The 25,276-nt window shown below is 39.1% G+C and overlaps 1 protein-coding gene across 2 annotated transcripts; it reads left to right on the top strand.

Annotated features, from left to right (window-relative positions):
- The first annotated feature begins 950 nt into the window (after positions 1 to 950).
- Positions 951 to 25,000, top strand: SMC3 (structural maintenance of chromosomes 3). 2 transcript variants are annotated; one of them, XM_066323607.1, is made up of 29 exons: positions 951 to 1,082; positions 4,849 to 4,924; positions 6,491 to 6,529; positions 7,343 to 7,410; positions 7,779 to 7,850; positions 8,037 to 8,116; positions 8,683 to 8,761; positions 10,122 to 10,239; positions 10,799 to 10,974; positions 11,572 to 11,652; positions 11,913 to 12,077; positions 12,235 to 12,356; positions 12,715 to 12,928; positions 14,485 to 14,588; positions 14,805 to 14,904; positions 15,350 to 15,510; positions 16,816 to 16,957; positions 17,262 to 17,412; positions 18,441 to 18,593; positions 19,501 to 19,652; positions 19,867 to 20,025; positions 20,704 to 20,811; positions 21,208 to 21,316; positions 21,807 to 22,054; positions 22,176 to 22,388; positions 23,065 to 23,256; positions 23,415 to 23,592; positions 24,110 to 24,216; positions 24,526 to 25,000. In XM_066323607.1, exons 1-29 carry the CDS (start codon positions 1,068 to 1,070, stop codon positions 24,595 to 24,597), a joined length of 3,654 nt encoding a protein of 1,217 aa, XP_066179704.1. In that variant the 5' UTR covers positions 951 to 1,067; the 3' UTR covers positions 24,598 to 25,000. The 2 variants fall into 2 exon arrangements, with proteins under 2 accessions (XP_066179704.1, XP_066179705.1); XM_066323608.1 differs by lacking the exons at positions 951 to 1,082; positions 4,849 to 4,924; positions 6,491 to 6,529; positions 7,343 to 7,410; positions 7,779 to 7,850 and having other exon boundaries at positions 8,037 to 8,120.
- Positions 25,001 to 25,276: the final 276 nt, after the last annotated feature.

Below are 25,276 nucleotides of genomic sequence, written 5' to 3'. Positions count from 1 at the left end.
GCAGTTTTGAAAGAGCACTGTCAAATTGAAAATTGCACTTTCTCTGAGATGTCACACTCCGACTGTTGTCACAACACCACCTGAGATCACCCTAAGTGGAAGAGGTTAGGTGAAAATTAATATTTCCCTCCCGCCATTTTGCTTATTTTTGTGTGTTTGACAGCCCCTCAGGGGAGCTGGGCAGTGGCTCTGCGAGGTAAAGCAGCGGGAGCGGACTGCAGCCAAGCTGTTTTCCTGATGTTATAAGTGTCGTATTGCACCTGAGAATGTTCCGCACCATGGCTGTTTGCCCAGCTCACCCTGGGCACCCATTTGCCTTCACCCAGACTTTTCCCCTGTGGATGCGGAGCTCGGCTCCCAGCCCTACACAGCTCGGGGAGGTGGCTGAGGGAGCGGGTGCGCTGGGGCAGGGGGCGCGTCAGCGCAGGCCCTAACGCTGCTGATGCCTATTTTTTATCATATATTTTCTTTCTAAAAATGATTTTTAAATCCTCGAACGGAAGCCGGGCCTTCAGACCGAGGGCTTATTTAACCTCCCGCGCAAGCGGCTCCTCAGGGCGTCCCCCACAGCGCCCCCCAGAGGCGTGCGCCGCCCTTCGCTCCGCTCGCCTCAACTTGCCTTTGGCGCCCAATCCGCCCCTCGACGGGAGAAACCACTTCTCCCACCGCCCCGGGAGGATCCCCGCGCCCGGGAGGCAGAGCGGCCCGCCTTCCCCGCCAGGCAGCGCCCTCCAAATGACTACCGAGGCACTTGAGAAGATCGGAAAAAACAAATTCCCTCTGTTCCACGTGGTGTCGCTTCTTCTGCGGTACAGGGGTGCGCTCTCTGCTCCGCAGTTCTCCCTCCAAGTGGCGCTGAATAGTTCGCGCCAGGACGAAACGGGGAGGGTCCGCCGCCATTTTGTTTGCGTGAGGGGTGAGCGGGCCCTGTGCGGGAAGCGGGGGGCGGCTGAGGGGGCGGGCAGCGGCGGTGGAGACCCGCGGCCGAGCCGAGCGCTGCGCCTGGAAAGAAACGGCCGGGGCAGGCTGAACGACAGCGTGGCGGGCCTACCCCACCCTCGGCAAACATGTACATCAAGCAGGTGAGCCGGCGGGATTCGCGCCGCCCGCAGTGTGCGGTGCGGCCTGGGCCTGGCTGAGGGGGTTTGCCCAGCCCACCTCACCCCGGGGCTGGGGACTCTGCCCCTTCACTTCTGCCCGGCCCGCCGCAGGGGAGCGGCGGGCTCGGAGACTTCCATCTTTCGTGTTCCGAGGGGTGGATCGAGGTCCAGGCGGAGGGAGGCGCCCCCGGCCCGGCCACGGGTCAGGTCCTACTGCCGGCTGGGATGGCGGCGCTTTCTCTCCTCTGCTCCCCTTTCATTCATTGCAGCTGTGAAGTGGCGCTGGGGCCTCTCTCTTTCACAGACCCGAGACTTGTTCGCGGGGTCCCTTTGTACGGCAGCCCCGGTGTCCCGGCCGTGGAAGGCTCGTACCCAAACAAAAGGCTCTGCTCAGCTGTCAGAGGCATCTTTCAGCTGTTCGAGTTGTGGGGTCTCTTCTTTGCTTTGGGGTGCTGGCTCTGGCCGCAGGGCATGAATCATTTCACCTGTTATGCTTCACCCTTGCCAAACGACCTATGGCTGGTGCTCAGTTAAAAAGGTCCTGGCATACACCTTTTTGAATCAGTCTTTTGAGGACATCATTATATTACTTCTTCCATTTCCCTGCAGCCGCTTTGGCAGATTTTTCTTACTGCTTTCGTGATGCTGCATGTGTGTGTTCATACAAAACCTACCAGGATTCTCATTTCCTGGTGGACTCAAAATGTACCTGTTTCTGACACCCTGCGGTGTCTTTCTTAAGAAGAGTATTGGATTTGAAAGTGCATGTTCCACATAGATATCAGGTTTTCATCTCCTGTTTGACTGACTGGGCAGTGTTTCAAACGCCGTTTGATCGTGCTTTTGTAAATTACTCTTAATCATCGTAGGTGGACACATTGCTTTAAAGACTTTGAGTAAGAGTTTTTGTTTACCAGATTTGAATTGCTCGAAAGCAAACAGTAGTGGAGATGTGAAAAACAATGTAATTTATAACAGAGATATATAGAGTAAGTCCAAATTAACTCCGAACGGGGGAAACGTTTCATTTTGAGGAAAACAAAAAGAAGGAAATTCGGGTGGTCAGCCACCAATACTGTTGTAGGAGCTATAGAAGAAATTGTAACAATGTGGGGATGTGAGAATAAGAAGAACGAGAATGAATTTGATTCCATAACTATCCCCTATTTTGTTGCTTTCCAGAAGTTATTCCTGGAATTTGAACATTAAAAATTTTTAAGTCTTAAAGTGAGTCGATACAAGACAATGAATGAGTCATGAGGTTTCAGAGTATATGGGATGGATGAGGTGATAATCCATCTAGAGAAAACCTTTGGGGAGAAAATGATGGTTCTTTATATATTATGTGAAAAAATGAAAAGTAGTAGAGACAAACTTTTTTTTCCCCATTTTTTAATTTCTCCCCTTCCCTTTGAAATCTAGTGCATTTGGAAGCAGCACTGTATCGGAATGTTTGGGGTTTTAAAAATATTTATTATTAAATATGTTAAATCAAAGTGAATGAGCATAGTTGCTGTGGCCTAGGGTGAGTGGCAAGAAAGACCTGAGTAAGATCTTCTGTTCCTGCGTTTCCACTGAAAGCTGCTGGCACACAGCTTGCTGCAGAAGTCTCCATCTGGCAGATGTATGAGGTAGACTGGTGTTTTTAGGGGAGGTGAAGTGTTTGTGTTCACAGTGCCTGGCTGCTCTTGGGTCCATGGATCGTCTTCAACTTGCTTTCTGTAGTTTGTAGTTTCTGTAATTTGGTTAAATTCTGAAATCCTTGATTGCTTCCAGTGCAGTTGATCTGAATACAGTGCAGGTGGTTAGAGAAACCTGTCTCTGGCCTGAGGAGAGGGAGCACAGACAATTGCAGTTCAGAAGAGGTTTAGGTAGGCAGAATGTTGAAGGATGCTGTATTGGAACGCTGTTCCTTTTCCAGAATAGTTTCTGCTTTGGTCTGATGTTTGTTGGTCAAGGATTAGTAATTTGCTGCCTGTATTCTTAGCTTCAGATTCCAGTAAGGAAATAATTCTGCAAAGAGAATTTGACAAGAACACCATAATGCTTGGGAAGAAAAGGGCTCTCCTGAGTTCTGACTAGAAGTTAGTTAATGCCTTAAAGTTTTATTTCATTTTGATTTTTATAAATTCCAGTGTTTGATTTGCTGTCTGACATGGCATTTTCATTTAGTATTAGTGAGATAGTTTTAATCCATTGGTACAAACAGGTGATAAGAGGAGTTTTCCACAAGAATACTTGATAGTGGCCTGTCACATAACGGGAGAAAGAGTGGAGATCAAACTTGACATGAATAAATACAGGCATTTTCTTCTCCCAGTCTTTTGTCCAGTACTTTTTGTGGGCAGGATATTTTCCCCACTGTTTAATGCTACCAGAATATGACAGAATATGAATGCAGTTCTGAAGGTAGTTGTGTGTTGGGGTGCTGGGGTGTACACTTAGTAGAGGCTTTTGTAGTAGTGAGGAAAGGCTTGCTTAAATGCTTGCAGTACTACTTCTAGGCTTTTTGCTGAAGTTATGTATGTGCTTCTTGAATAAAAAGTATTACGCTAATTTTCTGGAGTTTGGGCTAGTTTAATATTTGAAGGTGTGAGAGAAGGAATGACATGTTCAGAGAAATAGAAAATAGTGATGGGACCATAGACCTTACAAACAAAAAATGTAAGTAATTTGGTATCTTAAGCTTCAGCAGTAATAACATTGATAAGGATCTTGCAGGGTGGTTTTGTGTCCTCTTAGGCAGTAATTTCATGTGTATTGTAGTAGTGGTGGTGAAACAGTGCCACTGTTTTAACTGTATCCTGTTCCTGTTGGGGAAGAGCGGGGCAGAGAAGGCAGCTGTTAAATGGTAACTGTAGTCCTGTTTCACGTGTCCTGCTGAAAGATGTGCCAGTGTCAAACCTTCAGGTGGCTGCTGCCTTCCTGCTGTGGCGCTGAGCAGAGCAAAGCTGCGGTGCTTTCAGCACAGCTCTGATGGTTGAACAGGCTGCTTGGTGCTACAAGCTGGGTCAGTTTTGTTGCTATGCAGGGCTGAAGTTTGAGGGTATTGTAGCTCTGTACCTTGTGTATTGTTAGGCCTGGCAAACCTCAAAATGCTGCTGAAATTAAATAGTTGAAGTTTGATGTGCTGCTTCCAGATGACTGTTTGCTGCATAGCTCTTGAAATTATTTGTGTACATTTTTATTTGTCTTGTTAGGCTGCGAGTTGGAGCCAGGACAAGCTTGCTTTTTTATGTTTCCCTTTAGATTGCACAGTAAAATGAGACTATTGCATGTGAAATAGGCAGCTAGTACAGTTTTTGCAGCCTGCAATTGCACTGCTTGGAGAACTTGCTAATAAAATTCTCGTGCTGTAAGTAGATTGCATTATAAAAATATAAGTACTTGTTATACAGAGTTTTCTTTCCTGTATATGATACTTGAGGCAAATACATGTTTTTGTCTAGTTTGTTACAAAAAATTCTCTTGGAACTCTATTGCTTGCCATGCTCTGGCCTGCTCAAGAACCAGCATCTCTTGCTAGTGGAGAATTCTGTCCCTTAGGGTCCCTAAGCACCCTAAATTGGTGCTTAGGTGGGGGGCAGGTTTGATATAAGCTTCTGATCTTGAGCTGGAAAGTTGAGTGTGTGCAGGAAGGGCCAGCAAATTAAATTGTAATTGATATAAATATTCTGTCAAACCTTATAGTAGAAAAACTGTTCAAGAACAGAGATAATTTTTTAAAATAACTTGCTTTTCTCACCAGGTAATCATTCAGGGCTTTCGAAGCTACAGGGACCAAACCATTGTCGACCCATTCAGCTCCAAACACAATGTCATTGGTAAGTTCTGATACTTGCCTTTTATCAGTAGTTAAAACTGCATTATTTCAGATGATATTCATATTAGTCTCCTTTATAGCTTTTAATATTCTGGTTATATTTGATGATCATATTTTCTGTTTTGGAAACTTCTGTACAGCTGTCTGTAATGTACCACAGGGTGTGTTTCACTTACAGCAAACAACTATTAACATTCAGTTTTGCTGGGACAAGGGCTGAGTCTTCAGAAACTGAGGTTCATAAACCCCTTCCTAGGTGCACAACTCTCTATCAGCCAGACCTCCCTTTAAAGGTTGTCTTTGCAGGAACTGCAGCAGAGAATTTGTATTCATGTTTTTTTGAATTTGGTATTCTTATTTTTTTGTCTGTGCATGTGTCATCATTTTTATAAATAAGCACAGCAGCAATTGTGAACTCCTGCAGACAAGGAAGATCAGCTTCTTTCCAGTTTTAAAGGAATGCATTTCTGGACTGTAGACTGTCAAAAAGTGTAAGTTTTGAAGTGCAGTTTCATGAATAATTCCTATTTTAATAGCATATTGTTGTCTACCATTCTCACACCTATTTCTGCCTATGGGTGTCTGCCCTGCCTTTTTGTTTGCATTGATTGTAGTGATAGTGCAGCAACCTTTGAGACTGCTGACCCAACAGCTAACAGTCAATTTTGGACATAAAATCTTAGTGGCCAGGATTTAACTCTGGCGCTAGGCAAAAAACCATGCATATGACATGAATAGGTGTCTCACTTAGTAATGTTACATGCACAGGAGCTAAAACTTTATCCAGGTATTAATGTTCTTAAAATAGACCAAAAAATCTCTTTTCACTGAGAGTTGTTTTGCTTTTTTTTAAAGACTTTACAGTAATCCCAAGTAGTTTTTGGAATGACATGAATCTGGATGCTGTGTAGGCAGGCAGGGATGAAAAGCCTGGGTTGTTCATTGCTGCTGGAAGACAAGTGGATTTGAAACTGATACAGTAGGTACTGATATCTTAAGGAGACCACTGGGCCTTGCTGAAACACTGGTATAAACATTGAGATTATGTTGTTGTAATGCTGTGTTCTTACACCTTTATTTTTCTGTATAAAATAGTACTTATTTCAGTCTTTTACAAAAGATACTACTGGATTAACAAGTGGAGTATTAAGAAGTTAATGTGCTACACGAAGTTCATACAGTCAACAAGAATGTGTAGACAAGGGGTTTCCTCTGGATAAATGTTCTGGAGCCAGGAGAATTTGACTTTGGTTTACTGTCCTTACCCATCAGAACGTCAGTATAAGAACCAAAAAGATGGCAATAAACTGGATTGATGTAACTGCTATTCTCATTGTGGAATAGTTTTGGAGTTTGTAAGGCAAGGTAATGTGTTTGAGTGGGCAAAGGGCTGCTGCCTTGGACTCAGTGATCCATCTGCCAAGTTCACCTCATTCCCTGGAGGTTTCATTTGGCTGTGTTATGTTTGGGTTCTGCTCTTGAATACTTTTGTGTAGTGTTTAAGGTACATTGTACTGTTAACCTCTGTCAACTGTAACTTATGCCATGCTTGTGTTTTAATTTTCAGTGGGAAGAAATGGATCTGGAAAAAGCAACTTTTTTTATGGTAAGCCTGGATTTGTTACTAGCTGAGGGATGCTGAAGATACCAGATTTCTTTGCTTGTTTTTGCTAGAACTTGGTTTAACAAATCCTCCTCAATGAGGAGTGGCAGATTGGAAATTACTTGACAGTGATGGAAGGCAAATCTCATTGTACTTGTTTCATACTTAGCCCAGGTTTTCCCTTTGAATTGGGCTTCTCTTACTAATGGCCTTCTGAGACTTTCAGCTGGCAAAAGTATTTACAAGAGGAAACTGATTCTAAAAGTTGCCCTCCATCATGAAACGTGGTTATGATATTTGCAGTTGTTTTAGACATCCTCAGTGGCTAAATTCTACTAAACAGCAGTTTGGCACCACTTAGACATTCTTTTAATGTAAGGGTATGAGGGGGATTTCGTGAGGTGAGAACATTAATGGAGGGGCAAAGATGGTAATTAAAGGTGTTAGTAGGCTTTGTGACAGTTGTGTTTATAAATTGTCTAATGCTAAGTATTTTAGCAATATTTTTAGCCTAGCCTGTGTGCTGTTTATATGTAGTAGGAAGCTCATGAATCCCTAATAGTTCAGCATTGTTAATGATTGTGCAGTGAACCAGTAATGTGGCAGCAGTGACTTCTTCAGATAAATCCTGTACAGCAGGTTGAGTGAGAAAGATCCAGAAGATTAAGGTTTTTAATGAAGATATATTGTAAGATTTTAGCAACAGCAAAACTGTATTATACAGCAGTAAGCTAGTGTGTTTTAAGTTAATGAAACTGTTGCATATCTCCCTGAAGGAAAGAATAAATTTTCTGTTTCTTTACTGTTTTATTACAGCAATTCAGTTTGTCCTCAGTGATGAGTTTAGTCATCTTCGCCCAGAGCAGAGACTGGCTTTGTTGCATGTAAGTGAAGGTGTATAGAAACAAAACTAAAGAATAAGATAATGCATTTGAATGGTACAACAAAAATGTTAAATTGCTGGGCTGTGGATATTTTAAACCAATTATTTTGTAAGGAACTTTCTGTGTTTCCATTGGCAAAAGGGAATTTATTACGCAGTAGTACATTATGTTGATAATGCACACTAGTGAATGTGTAGCCAGGGTTATCCAAAATCAAAATATGTGTGCTGGATCTTCTATAGATGCTCTTGCATCTCAAGTCCTTGAAAGGAAAGGGGAAGTGGGGTCGTGAGGGAAAGGAGGAGAAGAATGAGTTCAAAATCTCCTCTAAGGTGGCAGCTGTCTAACCAGAACATCTCCTCTCCTAGGAAGGTACAGGTCCTCGTGTTATTTCGGCATTTGTGGAGATTATATTTGACAATTCCGACAACAGGTTACCGGTAAGTTCAGTGAGCTGCTTCGGACATAGATTATCATTTCAGACTCAAGTGATCTCAGCCTTGTGGAAGGCTTCAGCATGGCACTTGCTTATGAGTCATTTCTGCTAAAAAGTGCCATAAAGTTTCTGGGTTAGCTACAGCTGCTTGCAGAAGGTATGGGTACTTACTGGGTTTTGTTTTCTTAAGATTGATAAAGAGGAAGTCTCGCTTCGCAGAGTCATTGGAGCCAAGAAGGATCAATATTTCTTAGACAAGAAAATGGTGACGTAGGTACTTCTTTTCCTTATCTGAATGAGAACAATAGTATTTCTGTAAAATTCTATGGGCAAACCCAACACACTTACATCCCTAGCATGAAATAATGTATTTCTCTTGTGTAATACTGAGTGCCAGTAGTTAGACAGCTGGAGCATCAGTCCTTGTGCAATAGACAGCAGACTTGGAATTTGCAGTTTAATTCATCCATTGATGTGGTGTTTTAACAGCTTGCATAGTATTTCTTTCAGGGTTTTTTTGAAATAGAAGTTACCACACTCTTAGTAGTTTTATATACTTCCTTGTGATGTTTGTCTGTATTTCCCTCCTCTGTGCTTTGAGGTGCTTATTTCTTAATCTCTTTCCAATAGGACAGTATTTTAGATGTTTTCCATTTTTATTCTCATTTCATTTTAGAATTAGCCATTTTTAAATTAAGCTTGTTCAAACAGAGCATGCTTTGCACTCAGTGATTATATTATGTGGTGTATCAGGTGTACAGTTGTGATACTTTACTGCATTTTTACAGCTCTCACTATTACTTTAAGTTTTTAATGGATTCATAATAACATTTCAGGAAAAATGATGTCATGAATCTTCTTGAAAGTGCTGGATTTTCTCGAAGTAATCCCTACTATATTGTCAAACAAGGAAAGGTAAGATTCTTTTTCATGGAGTAGAAGGAATCACTGTCAAGGGTATCATGTTTCCTGAATGCCAAACTTAGTTAAATTATTTCAGAAGTAAAGCGAAACCTAAATCAGTCTCAGTTTGAAGTAGTTCTTGTATGTAGATGCTTCTTTGGCAGATAGTGTTGTATTAGTAGTTTATGTTGATTTCAAGAAAAAAAAATCATCTCTGTAAATGTTGATACTTAGCAGAGGGTTTTTATCATGGTGATCTTTACAATCAAGTTTTTTTCCATATACTGAAATACAAAGCAAACTTAATTCCTGTGACCATGTCAGTGTAAATTTAAAGATTTCTGGCCCTATAGATGAGGCAGCAAAGTAATGGTAGAGAGTTTTAAGAGGTTGAAAATCCTCTTAAATGATGAAAATCCTATCAATGAAGAATGAAAGGAAAATGCAGAAGTACCAAAAGTGAACACACATCAGGAAAAGGGCTTCGTGGCATGGGCTGTCTTAACTGGTCTTCAAGTCCCAAGCAGTTTTCTAGAGCTTTCAAAGGACACTCACATCTGCAGACAAAGCACGGATTACTTGTAATGGCTCATGGGATGGATCATCAGGGAGACTGGGCAGTGTCATCTCCAAGGGTTGCTGGAAGGCATACTTGGAGAGGAGTGCAGGAGGAGAAGACTTGAAGAGCACTTGATGTCAGGAATGCTAACCCATTGTACAGTCTGCCAGATGATTATCAGGATAAGTTTTCCTTACTGTTGAATGCTGTGTATTTGAAAGAAACAACTTGAGCTGTGAAGTCACTCTAGTGGGGATTGGTGCATGCTAATTAACAGCCAAAATACACATACTGGTTTTAATATAAGACAAATTAGAAACAGTTACCTTCTTAGAAAAGCATGCAGCCACTGAAATTCTATTGAAAGGAAGTGAGTTTTATGTTGAGTGTAATTGTTTGACTGATTTGATGGCATATTAATGAGTGTTTCATGATGTGAATTATTCTAAGATTTATAACCCCTGCATTTTAGTGGTTTTATGGAGGCATTTAAACTATTTGATTTAGCACCAGGACATAAAAGCGAAAGCTTTGAGTGGTTTATGATTTCTTCAGTGTATATTGTACTTGTATCCTGAGTTTTAGCAACGAATGGTAACATTTGAAAGGCAACAAATTTCATTACAAGCAGAATATTTGCTGTCCTGAAGTAATTGTCTCAAAAGGAAGGCAGTGTGGTGCATGCTATATATCTGAATCTTCCTGCCAAAACCTCAAGCAACCCGTCAGAGCAAAAGAGTGCAGTCTTTCCTCTGTTGTGGTTAGCCATACATCCAGAGCAGGTGACTGAAATCATGGATCTTGAATTTTCAGATCAATCAGATGGCCACAGCTCCTGACTCTCAAAGACTGAAGTTACTGAGAGAAGTAGCTGGTACCAGAGTGTATGATGAACGTAAAGAGGAGAGTATTTCACTAATGAAAGAAACAGGTAAACTTTAAAAAAAATGTTGCTTTATACCACAGTAATTCAATTAACTCTAAAATTTCAGGCTTTTTCTGTAAAGCTAGATAGATGTTATTTGTGATATGTTAAACTATGCAGAGCTTGTCTTATTTCTTCCTTGAATTTCCAGTATCTCAAAAGGTTTAATAAGTTACTTTCTGTGTGCTTTTAGTAATAAAACCTTTTAGCTAAGCTAATACAGATAAATTTACTGTTCAAAACATAGGAGTGATGTCAGCTGGAAGTGATCCAAAAATTAGGATACCTACTGCTGTGCAAACACCAGAGTTCATGTACAGTCTGTATTAATTGTGTGGGCCAGGAGGGTACGTGCTTCTGTTGCCTTCTGTGCAACTGTTGTAACAAGTATCAACAGTTCTGCTGTTGAGATTGCTTTTTGGAGAGCTTCAGGACATGGGGTGTTTTTACATTTCATGTATGTTGAAAAATTCTGAATCACTGGAGTACATTCAGTGACTGTGAAGATGGGATTATATTAAATTCAGTGTTTAACTGAATTTCAATCTTGTCACGTTTTCTAAAGAGGGCAAACGAGAGAAGATCAATGAGTTGTTGAAATACATTGAAGAGCGACTGCATACGCTAGAAGAGGAGAAAGAAGAGCTGGCACAGTACCAGAAATGGGATAAAATGAGGAGAGCATTAGAATACACCATTTATAATCAGGAACTTAATGAAACCCGAGCTAAGCTTGATGAGGTAAAATATCTTGGCTAATACAAAATGTTGGTTTGTTTTTGCTGCCACCTCCATGTGATCCCTGATGGAATCCTGACAGTGTTAAGGAGATGTCCCTGTCCAGCCCTCCAGGAGCCGCTCTGACAGTCAGAGCTGACCACCTGAGCTAGGACTGGAACCCTTTCCCAGCACAGGTGCCTCGCTTGGCTCCCTGCACCACACTCACAGTCAGACCAGGTTTCCCATAGCAGAGTCTCAGATGTCTCCATCCTTAAAATAATTTAATCTTGGTTCAATAACTAAATAACAAAGGAACAGCTCAAGCTGGTGCCTTCGAGGAGGGACTCCAGCAAAGGAAACTGAGTTTTTATCCCATCACAGTAGAAGTCCTGCTGTGTCCCGGAGTGCCACAGGTTCCCATGCCAACATTAGTTCTCTTGTCTCTGGCTTCCACCACCCAGAGCTTAATCTGCAGCAGTCTATAGCTGCACAATGAACTACCTGCTCTGTATGTACTCCTCAGCATCACTGTTCTTCACTAAATAAATTATTTTCTTTCTGGAACCACTGCTAAAGCAGAATCTGACTACTTAAGCTGTTGGTGGTATTTCCATACAGCTTTCTGCTAAACGAGAGACAAGTGGAGAAAAATCGAGGCAGCTGAGAGATGCACAGCAAGATGCTAGAGATAAAATGGAGGTAAAAATTCTTTTAAAAGAGCTCTCCAGATGCATGTTTTTCTTTGTGATTTTGGGGATTTTTTGGAGGAGGTGGGCGGAGAAAGAATGAGGATTGGTGGTATCTATATTAAATTCTATTGCATGCTTTCATCTTGTTTGGAAACGTGTCTTTTCACACATCTGGTGTGTCTTGATCTAAAGAATAATGATCTTGTGAGTTTTGATAAATAGTGAAGTGTTCATTCAGTGTTTAAGATACTGCATACTTAATTTGCATAGGAAATAGAACGGCAAGTTCGAGAACTGAAGACAAAGATTTCTGCAATGAAAGAAGAGAAGGAGCAACTTAGTGCTGAAAGACAGGAGCAGATTAAACAGAGGACTAAATTAGAGCTGAAGGCTAAAGATCTACAGGACGAATTAGCTGGCAACAGTGAGCAAAGGGTATGTAACACCAGTGAGTTCTTAAAATGTCATTGGCAGAAGGAAGTGTTCATGTACACTGAAGTTTTGGTCTTAGACTGGAGCCTGTCACTGTTTGGTAAGGTTTGTTAGATTAGTTTAAATACTAACTTTAAATACTGCTTTGCTTGACTTTCAGAAAAGGCTGCTAAAAGAGAGGCAAAAACTTCTTGAGAAAATCGAGGAGAAGCAGAAAGAATTGGCAGAAACAGAGCCAAAATTTAACAGCGTAAAAGAAAAAGAAGAGAGGGGAATTGCTAGGTCTGTGGCATTCTATGCAAATTTTATCAATGGTATCCATCTGCAGTTAACAAAAACTTGTATTTGTTGCTTGACAGTGGGGTAGCTGCATGCACTTGGGGATGGTCTGTAAAAAGCCTGCTTTATTGTTGGGCTGGGGACAGTATTTGGCAAAATGATTTTCTAAACTTAACCACTTCTTGTGGATGGTTTTATTGTTTAAAATATGATTCTTTTCTCTTTGTTACTGATTTCATGCTCAAATTTTAGAGCCTGGATTGATGCTTCTTGAAAATTCTAATAGTAATTTTTAATGTTTGCTCTTAATAAATTCAAGATTTCTTTATAAATAAAGCATGTCTTTCTCTTCTCAAAACAGACTTGCACAGGCTACACAAGAAAGAACAGATCTTTATGCAAAGCAAGGTCGAGGGAGCCAGTTTACTTCCAAAGAGGAAAGAGATAAATGGATAAAGAAAGAACTGAAGTCTTTAGATCAAGCCATCAATGACAAGAAGCGGCAGATTGCAGCTATACACAAGGATTTAGAGGATACAGAGGCAAACAAGGAGAAAAACTTGGAACAGTACAGTGTGAGTTTTCAGCTTATTCTCAGTCTTTTTGAGAGAAGGGTTAAATGCTCAATCTTGGACAGTCAGACTTCATTGCCTGTAAGAAAGATGTAACTTCCTGGTTGGATGTGGTCTTTGAAAAGTGCACTATTTCACTCTGTATGTTGGCTTTGCATTCTGGTACTTTCCCTCAATGTGTTTGGCCTGAGTTATCACGAAGAGGCTTCTACCTGCCTTGCTCCTGTCTATGTTGAACGTAGCCATGTCATATATGTTCTTATAGAAGTCTGTGTTGGTTGTTTTCACTTCTGTCATTTTTCCAAACGACAAGGTCTTTTTGACAATGAAGCAGGCACTTCACCCTTGTACCATGGTTGCAGCTGGTTAGAAGTTATATCCCTAGGCATATTAGAAGATTGATCTGTTACCTGCATAACTTAGATTTTAATTTCCATTCAGAAACAGCTTTTAGAGTGCAAATACAGCAAAATAATCCAAAGATAGCATTCCTGCTAGGAGCTCCAGCTGTGAAAATCCTGCTTTTATATTGAGAGAACATACAGAGCCAGTGCTGATGGTCTTCCTGGTCTTTGTGTAATTATACTTAGTAAAATTGAGGGTCAGTCTGATACTATGCAAGAGTATAGCTGTACAAAGATAATGGTGTTCTGCTAAAATACTGTTTGATTGGGATCCACATTAGCAAAGTTGTGATCCTCTGAGTTGATGAATGAAGAAAATAGCATTTACCACTGACTGACTGTGATTGTACTGTACTGCTCAATGGTAATTCTGTAGAATTGAAGGGTTAAATTTGTGGATTTTGATTCCTTTCTATAAACATGTCTTGGTTTCCTTTTCCTCCTCAAGGAAGGTTGATTTATGCTTAGGTGAAGAGTTGTATAGCTTTTTGTTGTTGTTCAAAGAGAAGGTGTCTTGGGTGAATGTGAATTGAAAGCTTGCAAGGTTAGTTTGGACTGAGGTGGCCATGTTTTCAGAACACAGTTACTCCTCCTTGTACACATATAAATACATAAACACTATCGAGTGCTAGCCCTGAACTGCTTTGAACATGGCAGGTGTTAAGTGAGCAAAGGGGGGATGTCTTGTGCATTGGCTTGAACAGCACACTGTTGACAGCAGCTGTCTTGAAAGTCTAGTACTGCTGGAGAGCAGGCTAAGGCTTTTGACTAATAGCAGGTTGACATGGTACACAAGATTAGTTGTACTTATCACAAATGTCATTTCAGAGCATGATTACACAGAAGTTATGTGTATGTCAGTTACTGTTTTGATTCTAGTTCTAACTGTGACTTACAGGGATCCATTTCACTTTAATGCCCAGAGGCACAGTTGAACTCAGTTTGTGCCTTGCCATCTCTGTGGCACCTACACCTTGTTACTGCTTCTTTACAAAGCTGTCTTTATTCTTGGTGCTTTTGCAATTTGTTGTAAGCTGGATAAAATGTTTGTAGGTATTTTGAATTTTTAGTAGTTCAGTATCAAATAAAATAAAGATTCTTTTTTTTTAATATAGAGAGTTGTAGTTTCATACTGTTCTTTTTTTTGTGTGTTAGAAACTGGACCAGGATCTTAATGAAGTGAAGGCTCGCGTTGAAGAATTGGACAGAAAATACTATGAAGTGAAAAATAAAAAGGATGAACTACAGAGTGAAAGAAAGTTAGTAATTAATTGAAATATGTCTCAATCTCACTTAATGTGAAGGACCCCAACTGTGTAGTTGTTAACATGGCATGTAGGTATGTTTAATAAATATGGCCATGTATGAACTTCTGCACTTTGCCTTCCCATTAGATTAGCAGTCTTTAAGAAAATAGTAATAAAATGTTCAGATTGCATTCACGCTTAAAAAATATTATTGTTTTTGTTCTGTAGTTATCTATGGAGAGAAGAGAATGCAGAACAGCAAGCTCTTGCTGCAAAGAGGGAGGATCTAGAAAAGAAGCAACAGCTTCTCAGAGCAGCAACAGGAAAGGTAAGATGACCTCACTCTTGATAATTCCTTGTGGAATCTCATTCTTAAAGGACAGGTCAGTTTTATCTGAAAGATATGATAGTTCTTTTTTAAATTATGGTCTTTCTGTCATAATTAAGATGGACAAGCCATATTCTGGGTTGAATTTTTCAAATATTTATAGCTCTAGACCTACTTGAAAATGAGTTTTGTAAGCTCAAGGTAGTTGATGTGAGGAGACTAGGCAGAAATGGAATATTTATAAATTTCCTGTGATATCTTTTTGATTTAAAAAAAACCCAAACAAAACTGAAAAGTGATGCACTTTTGTTTAGGTATTTTCCGTTAGAGCTGTAGGTTAGTTAACAGAAAAAAGGAGGCTACACCTGTCCAAAAGTAAAAGCCAGAATGAATATTATGCCCACACATTTTAACTGCAATACAGTAATTAGCTGTATTTTAACAGGCCATTTTGAATGGAATAGACAGCATAAACAAAGTCTTGGAGCACTTCCGTCGCAAAGGCATCAACCAGCATGTCCTGAATGGCTATCATGGAATTGTCATGAATAACTTTGAGTGTGAACCAGCATTCTACACCTGTGTTGAAGTCACTGCAGGGAACAGGTAATTATGTGCTGTTCAGTGCGGTGTCACAATTTAGTTGTTGGAAGCTGCTACTAAATTTTATGCTTTTGAACTTGATGTCTTGCTTGTTTTTTTGTCAAAGTGCTTTCTATATAGCATGATCAAACTGCTATTCCTTTGTGAAGGAACTACGAAGAATTCCGCCTATTTAAATATTAATCCTAGCTGCTCCTGACTTTGTCTAACAAAACCTGAAACAAAACCAGAGAGGGAAAAAAAAAAGAAAAAAGAACAAAAAAGGCCCCAGGCCCACACTCCTGACACTTACCAGGGGGTTTGGTGGAGAGACTGAATTATATTGAATAAAATAGATAGCATCTTCCAGTGTGGAGAATTCTAGAGTAAGCAAGGCTGGTGTTTCAATAATAGTAAGAATTACTTCATTTGCACTAGAAAATCTCATGGTTGAGAATAATCTCTAAACTGTCAAACACTGATGTTTAAAAGTTATCTGAAAAGATGTGGAGTGTTAATGAGTCTGCATAAAATGTTTTCTAGAGGAAGTAAATGCCTGTTGGGTGATCCACCACTTCCTGCAACATCTAATCCTTCATATTAATTCAAATCATCTTTTTGTGTGGTCAGTCCCTGTTCCAACTCATGAGAAGTCATAAAAGTTCTTGTTCTAATGAAGTGTAGATAGTGGCATAAGAGCAGGAAAGAGGGCAGAGGTGACATGATCTTGCAAAGTGTCACATAGAAATGTTGATGCTGCTACAATTGGAAATGCAGTCTCTTCTGAAACTTGTCAGTGTGAACAAGGGGTCTCTTCCAAGCACTTCACAGTTCTCTCTGAATCCTGTTGTGCCACATGGTTTGGAAGAAGCTGTAACAAGCAAGCTGTAGTTCAGCTTGCAAAGGAAAAATTGCTTATTTCAGTCCCTCTGGTGCTAATCCTCATAGAGCACAGGGAGATGGGTGGATGGGGTGTCTGTCTGTGTGTGGTGTATAGGGGCAGCAAACTCTGGAGATCCATGCAGGGCAGAAGGGCTGAATGTTGTGTCATGGAAATGCAGGACAGAGTGTGGACACAGTGGCACTATACATGTATTGAGCTGCTCCTGGCTGGATGGTGGAACATAAAGTTGTTGGCTCATCCTATTTTAACCAAAGTGAAAAGAGTATCCACTTGCTTTTTCTTAGGCATGGAATTGGAAATGCAATGCAGCTTTACAGTGATGTGTTATTTAATGATATCTGCATGAATACTGTCTGTGTACAAATAAATATATTTGTCCTTTTAGCATAGTAAAATTCTGCCTACTTGTTTGGCTTCTTAAACAGGTTGTTTTATCACATTGTGGATTCTGACGAGGTCAGTACAAAAATCCTAATGGAATTTAACAAAATGAACCTTCCTGGAGAAGTTACGTTCCTCCCTCTGAACAAGCTGGATGTTAGAGATACTGCTTATCCTGAGACTAATGTGAGTTAGAATTACTTTTGAACCAATCTCTGCTTTACAACTGTAAAGCCTCTTGTTTTGAACTGTATGCATTGCTTGTTGCCCACACCTTGCTTTTGTGTTTGTCTGCAGTTAAATGCTACTTCTAACGTATACTTCTGAACATTGAAAAAACTATGTTATAGAAAAATACTTTACTACAAGGTATCTGGTCTTTATTAACTGCACTTTACAGGAAAAAAGGAAATACTAATAAGTAGAGTTTTATTGTAACCTAATACTCAAGAATTTCTTTAATTGCTGAATTGTAATTCTGTCACTGCAGGATGCTATTCCTATGATCAGTAAACTGAGGTACAATCCAAGATTTGATAAAGCTTTCAAACATGTTTTTGGGAAGACTTTAATTTGTCGTAGCATGGAAGTGTCTACCCAGCTGGCCAGAGCTTTCACAATGGATTGTATCACTCTGGAAGGTAAATACTGTGCTTTTTTAAGTTATTTATTGTAAAAAAAGGATTCCTGGGAACATAGGGCTCTTTAAAAATGGTCTATTTAGTTTTGTTGAAATAAGATTATTGTAAATAATGGTGTACTTGACTGAGATGTATGTACAGGGTGGCACTTGGTTAAGTACAGTGCTTAAAAATAACAGCATTTCTTGACAAGGTGTGGAATTTTCTTGTCATCTAAATGTTAGTAGCAATGTATCTCTGTCCTGAGAATTACGGAGCAGGTTAGGTTTGCATTCATCCAGGTTTTTTATCCAATTTAACAGGCATTTGTTTTCCTGGAGCATTTATGGTGTTTTCCCGAGCTCAAACCAGTGTTTAGGGTGTGAATCAGTGGCCTTAATTCCTTATAAAGGCAATGTGAATTCTTCCGTGCACCAGATACGTTTACATTTTAGGTTCTCTGAATTATCCATAATTGCCTCTTAATCCATAATCCTGCTAATTGCCTATTTTAAACAGGGCAGATTCCCTGCAGGCTTATTGTTGCCTTTCTGTGTCTTAAAGTTTATCTGAAAAAAATTCTAAGGGTGTCTGAGGAGGAAATTATTAATTTTTCAGTATCAGCGTACTCTACAAGCCACAGATGCTGCTAATTACTTCATCTGTTTATTTCCTCATAGAAGACTTGAGATTTTTTTCAAATTGGTAGTGCTAGGCATTTGCATTTTCCCCTTAATATAAGTATTTTTTTCCCCTTCAAGTTGCATGGTTTCAGAAGTTAGTTAAAAACAAACAAAAATAAGTCAATATTTAAAGGAGATCCTAGCAGTCTGTGATGATCTTGAGAAAGGGAATAGCACTTAAATTGAATACAGAAAGAAACATTTCCCTAAGTACTGTAAACATACATGATTGCTGATGCATTCAGTGCTTTTGTAGCTTAGTTGAAATGTTCAGGTTAACGTGCTAAGTTGTGCTGTAGAAACTGTTCTGGACTTTATGGCAAGCACATAGTGTGCAGTTGATATCTCGTTCTGTTGCGCTCTTAGGTGATCAAGTCAGCCATCGAGGTGCCTTGACTGGGGGTTATTACGACACCAGGAAGTCTCGGCTTGAATTGCAAAAAGATGTTAGAAAAGCAGAAGAAGAACTTGGTGAACTCGAAGCAAAGCTTAATGAGAACTTACGTAGAAACATTGAAAATATCCTTTTGTTGTTAATGGGGAAGGTTGTGTAATGACAAAGCTTTTGTTTTGTGGTTACAATAATAGATGGAAAACAGGAGACTGACTTATTACATATTATCTGTGGCATTTGTTTTGACTGCTTTCTGTGCAGCCTGGTTCTCTGTGTTACTGTATTTGATATTGATCTTTAAAGCTAAGAGCTGAGGCTAAACCCTAGATTATAAAGCTTTCTATTCCTTTTAGAGTCTCTTGTAGTAACTGCCATAACCAGATATTCTTGTTATCTGTGTTAATCTTCGCTGCTTCTTCTGACTCAGGCTATATTTTTGGTACTTGTATTGTGAATTCATGTGTTACATAGTCCACTTATGCTGTGGAGGGTAGGTGGGAGAGTGTTGTGTTGTAATAAGCTCTGAGTTGCTTGACAGTTTGGTCTTTCCAGTCTCTTTACACAGTGTCCTTTTGAGGCCCAGTATTTACAATTCAGGGGTAAGGGAAGTTTATACATTTTTCTTACGCATCACCCAGGTCAATCTGGCCTACAAACTGAACTCTTTGCTTTTGGCTTGCATCAGTGCATTAGTGGCATGTGTTATGTATTTTGTAAGATCTGAGCTTTCCTTGCATGTTCAAATGTAGCCCTGTGTTCTTCTGAATGTCGTGTTGTAAAATAAGCTAGGAAAGCTTCATTTAGCTTAGTTCCTGGTACTGATAAGTACTTGATAGGTTGATAAACTGCTCAAGTTATCTTTGTTCGTGATTCTTGGTTATTCCTCTTCAAATGATTATTATGGTTTGGTGGAGTTTTGGATGGTTCCTATTTTGATTAAAGATGAATATGTCAGATAGAAAATATTGAAGGTACTAATAGGAATAAAATGTTTTTTAAAACAAGGATAGAATTTTCCTTAGCCCACAGTATGGATTAATAATGAGATTGACCAGCTAATGAATCAAATGCAGCAAATTGAAACACAGCAGAGAAAGTTCAAAGCCTCTCGAGACAGTATTTTGTCAGAGATGAAGATGCTGAAGGAGAAACGGCAGCAGTCTGAAAAGACATTTATGCCTAAGGTTGGTATGGGGATGTTGAAACCTGTTACTTAGTTTATTTTAATTCTTTCATTAATGTTACTAATAAATTTGCATTCCTTTTGATTAACATCATATGAAATATGAAGAGATAACTAGAGATAGGTCACAAAAATATGTTGATACGAACAGGTAAAATTCTTCCAAATCTACAGATTGCTTTGAGGAGTGATTCTGTCTAATATCTGTCCCACAGCAACGTAGCTTGCAGAGCCTGGAGGCAAGTTTACATGCTATGGAGTCAACTAGGGAATCATTAAAAGCAGAACTGGGGACAGATTTGTTGTCTCAGCTCAGTCTTGAAGATCAGAAGCGTGTGGATGCTCTTAATGATGAAATTCGACAACTACAGCAAGTAAGGAAATGAAAATATCTTGCCATTAAATGTGGTACCTTAGCAATAAACTTTTTGCCTTTTGTAAGAAAAGTCATTTATGGATATAATTAGTGCTTTATCAGTGGTAGGAGGGTGTGTTTAAAGTTCTCTAATTTGCAAAGTATATTTGCAAGTTTTTGTCAAACCCTGGGTGAATTGTGCTGGTTAATTGCTTGAGAATTAAGGCCATTTGTGTTGGAATAATCATAGTTTTCTTGCTCTTGCTATTGAGTTTCCAACAATAAATAAAAACAGATAGCATCTGAAAGAAGGATGCACAGTATGGGAAAGGAAAACAATTCCTTTCAGTGCATGGTAGGTTAGACAAAACAAAGCTTTTGACTGATACACATGTTGCTGGAAAAATACTGCTTCCTAAATATACTCTAAAGCATTTCTGGGCTTAAGAATTTGGTTCAGATACAAATAAAAAGTAATAAACTCACTGATCTGTACAGTTGACTTTTACACTAGACACCTTTTAATTTGGTTCTTTCTGTCAGTTAAAATTAGAGGAACAGTCCAAAGAATTGTGATATTTTAATGCCCAGAATTGTGTAAAGAGGTTTTTATGTTGTTGTATTAATTTTTTTTATAACAGGGAAAAAGTAGTCCTAGTCAGGTAAGGCAGCTAATCTACTTCTCTAATTTCTCCAGGAAAACAGACAGCTTTTGAATGAGAGGATTAAATTAGAAGGCATTATCACAAGAGTTGAAACATATCTCAATGAGAATCTGAGAAAACGCTTAGACCAAGTGGAACAAGTAAGGATTTTCTTCCAAATGTACTTCTGCAGTCTGGGTTTGGTTAATTTCAAGGGCTAACATGTATTAAATCATACTCATTTGTTACACTGCCTTATCTGTGATGGGGTTTGCTTCTGTATGTATAAACTGAGTTAAGCATTCATATGAATTTCAGCACAGTACGTTTTTGACAAAAACTACTGTAAATACACAGCCTGTGTATCAGCAGGACTATTATAATGATAGATTTGTTTGAAAATCCAGCTATTCTCTAGCCTTCATGAAAATATTGAATAGTATATGTATATAATAGTTTTTATATGAAGTTATATGTGGAGTAGCAGGTGATAGCTTCTTTGTCTGGCTTATGTTCCCATTCATGCTGAAGCTTGGTGGCATTTATTTATCCCATAGGAACTGAATGAGCTTCGAGAAACAGAAGGTGGCACAGTTCTTACTGCCACAACATCAGAACTTGAGGCTATCAACAAACGAGTGAAGGATACACTGGCACGGTCAGATGGTTGGTAACATCATGTTCTGGAAAGAAAACTCTCTAGTTCACATATACCATATTTGATTTAGGAATAGACCATCATGTAATCAACTTCTGTTGGTGGTAGTGGGCTCCTGGCTTGAGGGTATAGTATTTGTGAGGCAACTGTCCTACAAGCAGGATTTTGTATAGTTGTTCCTGAATTTAGTCTAACGTGTTTAAAGCTCAGCTGCTGTCAAATAGGCTGTCACATCTGTAGGGCTTGAAACTTCTTTGCTTCCCTCTCTAGACTTGAACAATATGGCTGTAGTACATTTGGGGTTTTTTTTAAGCTGTATACTCATGGGGAAGAAAAAAGAGGGATTTTCAGCCTTTTGCCTGAAATTTAACCTTCTGTTCCTTAATAGACCTTCTTTAGTCTTTTTGTTTCATAAATACTTTATTGGATAATTGTTGATATTATGCAGGTGTGTAAAACTTACAGCTTTGGGTTTTGTACTCTTGCTCAATATTGCAGATCTGGATAATTCTATTGACAAAACAGAAGCAGGAATTAAAGAACTTCAGAAGAGCATGGAACGCTGGAAGAACATGGAAAAGGAGCATATGGATGCCATTAACCATGATACAAAAGAGCTTGAAAAAATGACAAACAGGCAAGGCATGCTTCTCAAGAAGAAAGAGGAATGCATGAAGAAAATACGAGAGTTGGGTTCACTTCCACAGGAGGCTTTTGAGAAGTATCAGACTTTAAGTTTAAAGCAGGTAAATAGTGTGCTTGGTTTCATGTTTTACAACCTGAAACATTAATGTCACCTGCATCTTGAGTGTCAAATGGGGCTAGAATTTCAAGTCACTTTGATGTATTAATGTTTTCTGTTCACAGTTATTCCGCAAGCTGGAGCAGTGCAATACTGAACTGAAGAAATACAGTCATGTTAATAAGAAAGCTTTAGATCAGTTTGTGAATTTCTCAGAGCAGAAGGAAAAATTGATAAAAAGGCAAGAGGAACTGGACAGGGGCTACAAATCCATCATGGAGCTGATGAATGTCCTTGAGCTCAGGAAATATGAGGCTATTCAGCTGACTTTCAAACAGGTAACAAAATGGAAACAATTGTAAAGACACTGGTGCTCAAATCAATCGAGTACTCCCATGGTGTAGCAGCAATATGAGAAGAGGAGGATATTAAATAAATCTATACTAATAAAAGGTAGTGTCATGTAACTTGAGGCTTGTAGGTTTTTAAATACTGGAAAATAAATAAAGCTACCATTTTCAATATGTGCCCATCTCCAATACAACTCCAGCTTTGCTGTAAACTTCTTAAATGCTTCCTGTCAAGTGAGTTCTGTGTACTATGTACATCCCTTTCTAAGAACTGTAGCAAAAAACTGCACCAAACCCCTTCTCCAGCTTTAGTGAAAATAATTTTAATGTTAACAAAGAATCTCAATTACAAAATGTGTGAATAGTTCTCTTTAAAGATTTTTTTCTTGACTGAAGGATACTAAATAAATCTTATTTTTGCTACAGTTCTATGCTTTAATTGTACCATTTTCTTGAACAAAATTTTGAAAATTCTCACACTACAAAAACATGTTTTGGCTCTTGCTTTAAGCCAAGCTTTGTACAGCATACATTTCTCACTTCTGCTTAAGAACTTGGATCTCTTCTTGGAAGCAGATACTTTCTGTGTTCATGCAAGAACAGTTGTCTGCATTTGATTTCGCTCTGTAAAAATGAGTAGGTTTATTGACTGTTTCTTTTTCAGGTGTCAAAAAATTTCAGTGAAGTATTCCAAAAGTTAGTACCTGGTGGCAAGGCCACATTAGTGATGAAGAAAGGAGATGTGGAGGGCAGTCAGTCCCAGGATGAAGGTGAAGGCAGCACTGAGAGCGAAAGGGGATCTGGATCTCAGAGCAGTGTTCCATCTGTAGATCAGTTCACTGGAGTTGGCATAAGGGTAAAGAAAAATACTTGTTTTTTAGTCCTTTGAATGTTTAAGTTGTCTTATAACTATATTTTTAAAAGGCAGCATTTAGTTGATCCTGTTTGTTTAATAGTTAGTGATGCTGTGGTTTAGTCTTTTGAAATCATCTTGCTGTTGCATTGTTTCCTTAGGTATCATTCACAGGGAAGCAGGGTGAAATGAGAGAAATGCAGCAACTTTCAGGTGGACAGAAATCTTTAGTGGCCCTGGCCCTAATATTTGCCATCCAGAAATGTGATCCAGCTCCATTTTACTTGTTTGATGAAATTGACCAAGCCTTGGATGCTCAGCATAGAAAAGCTGTGTCAGGTACTTGTCTGCCTTTCATAATCTTTATTGAGATTGAAGGTAATAGTTCATCTTCTCATCCCTGATGTTTAGGAATAAAGCTTTTAATCATAAAAGCACATTTTTGAGAAGCCCAGTGTGTTTGGGGAAGTTTTCGTGAACTTGGTTTTGCGTAGAAGCTCTGTTCTGTTACTGCCTTTAAAGTGTTTTCTTTCTGCACTTCAGTGTGTTGAAAAAGTCGTGTTTTGAAGTCTAGTTTGATTTTAAACACTAATGGAAAAGTGCTTACGGTGGTTTTGTCATAGAAGTTTAATACCATGCTAGGTTTGCTGAGTGGCTGGACTTGTCAGAGTTCGTACTGAAATTAATGAGAATACTTGTATGCATTATGTGGGAAATAAAACTGATGTTGATACTTTCTGTGGGGGTTTTGCTTCGTTAACCAAAACTTCATTTTGAATGAAGCAAAGAGTTTGCTATTCTTGTGTAACTTAAATGAAAATATTACATTAATAAAGAATTGTGTTCTCTTTTTTAGATATGATTATGGAACTAGCCGAACATGCTCAGTTTATTACAACAACTTTTAGGCCAGAACTGCTTGAGTCAGCTGACAAGTTCTATGGTGTAAAATTCAGAAACAAGGTAAGCAGTATGGTAGGCTTCTCAGTAAGCACTGTAATCAGGAGAAGTTGTGCGTTTGAGGTATAGCTAGAGTTCAGAGTGAATCAGACTCACTTCAGCTGATGAATTTCTAGTTATGGTGCAGTCTTCTATAAAAAGTTCTCTCGTTCTTGAAAGAGAACTTAAATACCTGCAGATGTCCTGTGTCACATTCTTTCAAGGGAATTGCAAATCAATCATAGACCTGTTGCTGAGTCCTGAAGCCTTCAGAATGTCTGTCTTATTGTGCAGGAAGTACTGTAATAACTGAATGCTTCTTTGTTCCACCAGGTCAGTCATATTGATGTGATCACAGCAGAAATGGCCAAAGACTTTGTAGAAGATGACACCACGCATGGTTAAAGGAACTTGTAATTACTGCTTATTTGGAAGATGTGTATAGTGCTATGTTTATGCCAGGGACCTGTACATTTAAAATATGAAGTATTTAGTCCTTGTTTAAAATAGTTTTTGAACACACATTTTAACCAAGACTCCAGAAGGCTTAGTTTCAAATGAGCTTGAGTATCCATTTTGTCTCTATTGCTGTATTTTATAAGATAATTGTTAATGTTACCTTTATACAATACCTGTAGTTTGGAAATTTTATTCTCTTCCTTCAAATCTTTTGTAAAGTGTTTGTTGCTGTTTTAAAGCTTTTCAGAAAGTGCTAGCTATTTCTTCTTAAGTATAGTTTTATCATTTATATTGCCTCACATGTTTTTTTTAATGGCTTCAATTAAAATGGTTGGCTTTATGGCTGTAACTTGTATATATAAAGTTTTTGGGTTATATTGTCTTTCTGAAGAGGAATCCACTGAGATGGAGTAAACACTTTGGTCGTATTGGAGTGGCATATTTCAGAATATGAGACAAAGCAGATCTCCAAACCACTCTTCTTTTTTCCCTCTTCTGCACATTGCCAGTGCCAGAAGAAAATTGCCCCAAATCTGTGATTGTCCAAATCCATAGTGTTCTGGTAATTGAACTGAAAAAGTTTCAGAGAATCCTGAAAAGTCTGAAAAGACCCTAGAACTGTGTC

This window comes from Sylvia atricapilla, chromosome 8 (genome assembly GCF_009819655.1).
Source record: "Sylvia atricapilla isolate bSylAtr1 chromosome 8, bSylAtr1.pri, whole genome shotgun sequence".
In the NCBI taxonomy this organism is placed as follows: domain Eukaryota; kingdom Metazoa; phylum Chordata; class Aves; order Passeriformes; family Sylviidae; genus Sylvia; species Sylvia atricapilla.
Note: the sequence above shows the minus strand (reverse complement) of the source record. Positions and strands in the feature narration are given on the sequence as shown.

Coding starts and splice junctions, on each gene's coding strand:
- SMC3 (XM_066323607.1), top strand. Junction 12,929..14,484: donor AAAACTTGGAACAGTACAGT/GTGAGTTTTCAG, acceptor TTTGTGTGTTAG/AAACTGGACCAGGATCTTAA. Junction 24,217..24,525: donor GTGTAAAATTCAGAAACAAG/GTAAGCAGTATG, acceptor TTGTTCCACCAG/GTCAGTCATATTGATGTGAT.